The sequence below is a fragment of the Mastomys coucha genome, chromosome X (assembly GCF_008632895.1).
Source record: "Mastomys coucha isolate ucsf_1 chromosome X, UCSF_Mcou_1, whole genome shotgun sequence".
Taxonomy (NCBI): domain Eukaryota; kingdom Metazoa; phylum Chordata; class Mammalia; order Rodentia; family Muridae; genus Mastomys; species Mastomys coucha.
Window position 1 is genome coordinate 101,061,312 of NC_045030.1, and position 7,043 is coordinate 101,068,354.

General features: G+C 48.8%; 1 protein-coding gene across 4 annotated transcripts in view; it reads left to right on the forward strand.

The window, feature by feature from the left end:
- Positions 1 to 6,970, forward strand: part of Gdpd2 (glycerophosphodiester phosphodiesterase domain containing 2) — an 8,063-nt gene extending 1,093 nt beyond the window's left edge. For 3 of the 4 annotated variants that reach the window (XM_031375500.1, XM_031375511.1, XM_031375490.1), the window contains 13 exons: positions 840 to 953; positions 1,197 to 1,300; positions 1,601 to 1,694; positions 1,895 to 1,954; positions 2,201 to 2,299; positions 2,480 to 2,573; positions 2,713 to 2,858; positions 2,982 to 3,064; positions 3,176 to 3,326; positions 5,261 to 5,482; positions 5,699 to 5,847; positions 6,455 to 6,602; positions 6,740 to 6,970. In XM_031375500.1, the coding sequence (XP_031231360.1) occupies positions 849 to 953; positions 1,197 to 1,300; positions 1,601 to 1,694; positions 1,895 to 1,954; positions 2,201 to 2,299; positions 2,480 to 2,573; positions 2,713 to 2,858; positions 2,982 to 3,064; positions 3,176 to 3,326; positions 5,261 to 5,482; positions 5,699 to 5,847; positions 6,455 to 6,602; positions 6,740 to 6,826 (1,542 nt within the window). In that variant the 5' untranslated portion in view covers positions 840 to 848 and the 3' untranslated portion in view covers positions 6,827 to 6,970. The remainder of the gene's footprint in view (positions 1 to 839; positions 954 to 1,196; positions 1,301 to 1,600; positions 1,695 to 1,894; positions 1,955 to 2,200; positions 2,300 to 2,479; positions 2,574 to 2,712; positions 2,859 to 2,981; positions 3,065 to 3,175; positions 3,327 to 5,260; positions 5,483 to 5,698; positions 5,848 to 6,454; positions 6,603 to 6,739) is intronic. The other variant, XM_031375520.1, reaches the window with a different exon arrangement.
- The last annotated feature ends 73 nt before the right edge of the window (positions 6,971 to 7,043 follow it).

Here is a 7,043-nt window from a genome sequence, read left to right on the forward strand (position 1 = left end):
CTATGTGCAGAATGTACTTTCATTGAGGATAGCTCAGAGGGTGGGGCCTCTGGGAAGGGGAAGGCGGGAGTTGGGTTTCTATTTGGGGTGGAGGGTGACTGTATATGATGTCTGGGAAGGAAAGGATAAGACTGGGGTGGGGGGACTTGGATTGTCTAGACTGCAGACAGGAATGGGGTTCTTTTAGAAAGGTGGGAGTCAGGAATCCAGGCAGCCTGCTCCCCTCAAGTTTTCTTTCTATTGGCAGTGCCCCTAACCCCTGAGAAGTGGACACAGAGAATCTTTTAGTCAGGGCTTTGTGGTTTGTTCAATCCTGTATCCATAGTAACTAGTCAACTGGCTGTGCCTCCCTCAGCCTGGGGTCAGAATAAGAACCTCTGCTTCAGGTTTACTCTTGCTTCCTGGGGTGCAAGACAGCATCAGGCTGCCTCAAGCTCAGTCAGATCTGCCTTAACTTGCTGAACTGAGTTTGCCCCACCCTGAGGCAATTTCTCCTGTTACTCTGGCAAGCACTCCAAAGCCAGCTTTGAATGTCATTAACTAGGAAGGATCTGGAGAGAGTAGGTACACATGATGTCTACCAAAAGGCTGGACCACTGGCCTCCCAGGTATCAAAAATAAGGGACAATGAAAGACTTCAGAAATGGTCCCTCTTTTCTGGGTTTGGAATCAGTCACCTCATGAAATCCAGAGCTCTGCGTCGGCTCAGTGACAACCAACCTTCCTGCCGAGCAGCATCTCAGCCTTCTACCTACCTGCCCCAGGCTCCTCAGATACAAGGAAAGGGAGACTGGGATCTCTACCAGGGTCCCTGATGGTCAAATGTCCTTTTCCCCCAGGCCTTCACCATGGCAGATTCCCCCAGCTGCAGCTCCATCTGGGCCCGCTGCCTCCACTGCCTGTACAGCTGCCACTGGAAGAAATATCCCAAACAGAAGATGCAAACCAGCAAGGTGGAGAAGGGGGGGGGGGTGGCAAATCAGAAGGCTGCTCAGAGGCAATACGGAGATCCACTGTATTCATAAGCAGCTGGGGAGGAAGGGGTTTTCTCTCCCCCAGGATGAAAATCTCCCTCAAATACTGGAAAAACAGCCCAGTGCAGAGCAGGAAGCTGAGCTGCTGTTCTGGGGTCCTCTGAGCATGAAATGGGGATCAGCTGAGAGCTTCTTCTCTTTTGCTCCTTTGCTCCTTTGCAGTGCGACTGCATCTGGTTTGGCCTGCTCTTCCTCACCTTCCTCCTGTCCCTGGGATGGCTGTACATCGGGCTCATCCTTCTCAATGATCTGCACAACTTCAATGAGTGTGTCACGTACCTGCCCCGCTTCCTCTGCATACCGACCAAACTACATCCTACCTACCCTGGGTTCAGCCCCCACTATAAGTCATCCCCAGCTCTACATGGCCCCTGAATCCCAGCACTTCTGATGTCCTTAGGAAATGCCTCCAAGAAAATTCACCAATCCCTAGAGACCATGGCCCTAAGAAACATTTCCCCCTCACTCCCATCTAATAGGTTTCCTGGATCAAGCCTCTTCAACTCCCAACTCCCCTCCCCCAAATCACCTCCTCCCCTTGAACACCTTCCTTTACCCTCCTACAGATTCCTGTTCCGCCACTGGGGACACTGGATGGACTGGTCCCTGATAGTCCTGTTGGTCATCTCTATCCTGGTTACATATGCATCCTTGCTATTGGTTGGTCCAGGGACATCTGGCCTAACTCCCACATAAGCCCTTCATTCCTGCTCAGGTCTACTGTCTTGTTCTCATCCTAGCCACCATTAAGGGAAAGAGGATAATTCTTGGGTGGGAAGAAGATGGTAGCCTAAAAATCCCCACTAGGAGAACTTGCCTTTTCTCGGAGCCTTCTAAGTGCCCCTTCTGTCTGTTCCCAGCTCCTGGGCCTGCTCCTGCAGCTCTGTGGACAGCCTCTGCATCTTCACAGTCTCCACAAGGTGCCGTGAGTTGGCAGTGATGGGGAGAGGGGATGCTGGGTCCAGCACCCTGATGGTCATTTGCTTTTCTATCCCTTGGGTCCAGATCAGGACCTGAAACCTAGTACATATTTATTGAGTGAAAGGACAGTAGATGTGTTCAGGAGGGGGAAGAATCCTGTGTCCACAGAATGAAGAGGTAGCCCCAGTGATCATGAGCCTAGGCTAACTAACAAGGAAGGCCCATTCATTCGTCTCTGGCCCCAGGTGCTGCTGCTCCTCATTATACTTCTGGTGGCCACTGGCCTTGTGGGACTGGATATCCAATGGCGGCAGGAGTGGCATAGTTTAGGACTGTCACTGAAGGTGAGTGGCTGATCTCCACTATCTAGGTGGGAACCTTAGCCCATGGCCAATTCTGGAACATTACATTGCCTCCTGGTCCTATGACACTGCAGATCTCTCTGGATTGCAGAGAAGGGGGGAGGGGGTGTGCAACACAGAACAATAGGAAGAAGAGCCTTCCTCACCAGCTGCTTTCCACAGGCCACAGCCCCATTCCTTCACATTGGCGCAGTTGCTGGAATCACCTTGTTGGCCTGGCCTGTGGCTGATACCTTCTACCGCATCTACCCAAGAGGTGCCAATATCAACCCATATTCACCCTCAGTGTCTCTGCCTGTCCCCCACAGTTTCCTGTACCTGAGCTCTGCCCTCTGACCTTAGAGCTCCACCTCTCCTGTTGCCTTTCCCCAAAGCTTGTCCCCCACTTTCTACAGGCCCCAAGGTTCTGCTACTGTTGCTATTTTTTGGAGTCACTCTGGTCATCTACCTGACACCCCTGTTCATCTCTTCTCCCTGCATCATGAAACTCGGAGATTTACCCCCCAAGCCTGGGCTGGTGGGACACCGAGGGGCTCCCATGGTAAGTGATGGGCAGAAACCTAGACAAGTAAAAAAGAATCCACTCCTCTAGGCTTCAGGGCCAGGTCTGTGGGTTCTCAGGCCCACCCTTCCCTGCTACCTTCTCATCAACTCCCTTTCACAGCTGGCCCCTGAGAATACCCTGATGTCCCTGCGGAAGACAGCTGAATGTGGAGCCTCGGTGTTTGAAACAGATGTGATGGTCAGGTGATGGAGGGTGGGGCCTAGGGGGTTGGTGAGCTGAGGGACACAGTGGGGACACTCAGGAAAAGATGTCAGTTCCAGAGCTTTGTCCCCTGATACTTCTCGTGCCCACAGCTCTGACGGAGTCCCCTTTCTCATGCATGATGAGCGACTGAGCAGGACTACCAACGTAGCCTCCGTGTTTCCAGAGCGAATCTCAGCCCACAGCAGTGACTTCTCCTGGGCTGAACTGCAGAGACTCAATGCTGGAAGCTGGTTCCTAGAGGTGAGAACGCCAGCCAAGATGAGGCCACCACCTCTGTGGCACTCAGGGCAGAGTCCACGTCAGCAGCCTGAACTTGCTGTACCCTGTGCTGCTCAGTTAAGAACAGTCTCTGCCCTGGTGTCACTCCCAGCTAGTAAGAAAGAGACAAGTGGAATCGGAAATAGAGCAATAAAAATACTTCTGGGCAGACAGGAGTGAGGTCCACTGTTTGGCAAAGCAAGAATGTGGAACTAGTTCTGAGGTGCTGGGACGGAACCCAGAGCTGTGACTAGCAAGCCACATACACCCCAAACCCTTGTTTGGGCCATAGAGTTCTAGTTTGGGGTACGAGCATTGGGTAATGGTCAGAAACACAAGCAGGTTTCTAGAGAACAAAAAGTAGCTCATTTTAACCGAAAGATGCAATTCATAGGAGTGGTAGGAAACAGAGGCTTGATCTTAAATTGAGAAATTTGAGTGTTGTACATTGAAGTGTTGATTTTAATCCTCTAGGCAGTGAAAAGTACTCAGAGGGGGACTTCAGTTTTACAGTACCTCTTTCCTTGATTGTAAAAGTAGTATTTGTTCATCGTAAAAAAATTTTCAGAAAAAATAATTTATGAACTAGAATCTCCCTTAATCCAACCTGTCTAAAATATGCACTAATTTTATATGTGTGTGTACATACCTTTTTCAAAAAGATAAAAGCACAATACAGAGTTGCTGTTTGCTTTTTTTTATATAAAATTAAGTCTATATCTAATGGCATATCAGAGGGAAAACCAAGAATGTCTATATTTGAACTTTGGCTTTGACCGGGCGGTGGTGGCGCACGCCTTTAATCCCAGCACTTGGGAGGCAGAGGCAGGTGGATTTCTGAGTTCGAGGCCAGCCTGGTCTACAAAGTGAGTTCCAGGACAGCCAGGGCTATAGGAGAAACCCTGTCCCGAAGCTTGAACTTTTTGGCTTTAGCACTTGCTGGCTGTGGTGACGCTGGCCAATGGTCCCTAGCCAATCTGTGCCTCAGTTTCCTCATTTGTATAGCAGGGATAATAATTGTAGTACTTCCCTTCTAGGCCTTTTGGACAGATTGTCAGTTCATATACATAAAGTACCTAGGTATAAATAGCAAATACCCTCTATTATCCAGCTTTGTCTATGTCAGGTCTTGGGGTCATTAGTTGATAATAAAGGAAGGTGGGCAGAATGGCAGAGGCTTGGAGCAGTCACAAGGAGGGATGAAAGAAAAGCCCAATCAAGAGCAAGTGAAAGGTTTGACAAGCCACAGTGGACAAAAACAGGAAATACAACACCAGTACTCCCCATGCTGTGGACTGCCCGAGACAGTATGAGGCCTCCAGGTTTAGCGGTGGAGGAGGCAGACAAGTGTAACACTGAATCAGAGTTCAGAGGGTGCACAAAAGGGAAAGGAACCTCTTGAGAACACTGTGGGAAGTGATTCAAGCTGAGGCTGGACTATATGGGGATGCAGGTACAATGAGAAAGGCGCTTGAAGGACCAGGGGAAAAGAAAAGGGTCAAGATCATAGAGGTCTCTATGAAACTGAAAAGGTGATGTAGATGAAGTTTTGGACTTAGAGGAGTAGGATGCTGAGGCCATGAAGTATGATTTGATAGAAGAAAGCAAAGGTTAGAGAAAGAATGACCCTGGCTCAGAGGCGGGCAGAATCTGAAAACACTTGGTAAGATTGAGAGCAGCTATTTGGGTGTGGTGGCTCACATCTTTAATCCCAGCACTTGGGAGGTTAGGGGCAAGCAGCTCACTGTTGGTTCAAAGCCAGACTGCTTTACATAGCTGCATAGCAAATTCCAGGCCAGACAGAACTGTAGAGTGAGACCTTGTCTCAAGACAAACAAACAAACAAACAGATGTCGAGGATTGGGAGAAAACCTAGATGCCTCTTGTAATGTTGAAATAATTTCCCTCTCTTACAGAGGCAACCTTTCTGGGGGGCCAAAAAGCTATCAGGCTCTGATCAGAAGGAGGCTGAGAATCAGACCATACCAGCATTAGAAGAACTACTGAAGGAAGCAGCAGCTCTCAACCTTTCCATCATGTTTGACTTGCGTCGACCCCCAAGAAACCACACATACTATGATACTTTTGTGAATCAGACACTGGAGGCTGTGTTGAGTGCAAACGTGCCCCAAGCCATGGTGACATTATCCAGGGCTCTCAAAGCCCTCCCCACTTTTTGCCCCTCTTCCTATCCAACCGTCTTTAGACCATGATGATTTCAAGGCTGCTTCTTGCCCTCACATTCCTACCCTGACTCACATACCCCATTCTGTGGCCAAACCTCTCTTCAACTGTCCCTGGAATCTCTAGAGCTTCCTTAGCATTAAATTATAATCATTGTCCCGAAACCACAGGTTCTTTGGCTCCCAGATGAAGATCGGGCTAACGTGCAACAACGGGCCCCCAGAATGCGCCAGATATATGGACATCAGGGTAGCAACGGGACTGAGAGACCCCAGTTTCTCAACCTCCCTTATCAAGACCTGCCAGTATTGGATATCAAGTGAGTGTCAAGGAAAGGAATAAAAAGAACCCCGAGGTTGACTGTCAGGAAAGAACCAATGCAGGTGGTGCAAAAGCTATTGATGCATCCATTCCCACAATGCATACCTACTGAATGATTGCTGTAACTCACACAGCATTGATTGTGGGCTTAAAGAAACAAATGTGAATAAGATGGGAAAGGTCCTGGCTTACATGGAATTTAGGAACTAGCAAAAGTTATAGACAATCAATTACCTAAACTACACTTATGCTGGGTAGTGATACTATGAAAACATGATACAGTAGTGACTGGGGTTTGGTGTAAGGAGCCACATTAGAAAGTACTGATGACTAAGCTGAGCACCAAATGATTGCTTACAAGGAGCTAACTATGGATGGGTAAAACAGTAGAAGCAAGGGTAGAATAGCAAGCAAGCAAAAGGAAGGGGAAGCTGGTAAGATAGACAGGGATCAAGCTCGTTAGCGCTTTGTAGGCTATGAGGGCAGCTTTAGTATTATTCTATATTGCAGAGATCTGCATAAAAGAGAATGGATCTGAGACAAAGTCTCAGACGTGAGCTGAGCAAATTCTGTATGTTCCTCCATCCCCCCTCCCACTTCCACAGGGCACTGCACCAGGAGAATGTCTCAGTGAACCTGTTTGTAGTGAACAAGCCCTGGCTCTTCTCCCTGCTCTGGTGTGCAGGGGTGGATTCTGTCACCACCAATGCCTGCCAGCTGCTGCAGCAGATGCAGGGCCCCCTCTGGCTTATTGTAAGGACTCTAGATCTGCTACTGTCCCTCATCTCCAATCTCCTATTCCACTTAAACCTGTCCCCTTCCATCCTTATTTACCCCATATACTACTCTTGGGGGTTCTGGCCACTGATGGGCTTTTTGTATTTCCATAGCCCCCTCAAAAATACTTAATGATTTGGGTCATCACCGACTGTGCCTCCATTCTGCTGCTTTTGAGCATCTTCCTCCTCCGAGGGTGAGTGCTTCTGCCTTGGTCTCCTGGGTACTTTCCTCAGGCCCCAAGTAAAAAGGTTGAGTCTGACTCCAGTGTGTTGCCTGGGATTAAGATTTTGTCCATTTAAAATTTTGAGCCTTCCTTATCCCAATAAAATGTCTTGACCCTGGCGAAAGCAGTTTGGAGAAACCCTGGGTTAGAAAGTTTTGCTACAAGTTGGTGGAACTCGCAACAGAAACTCT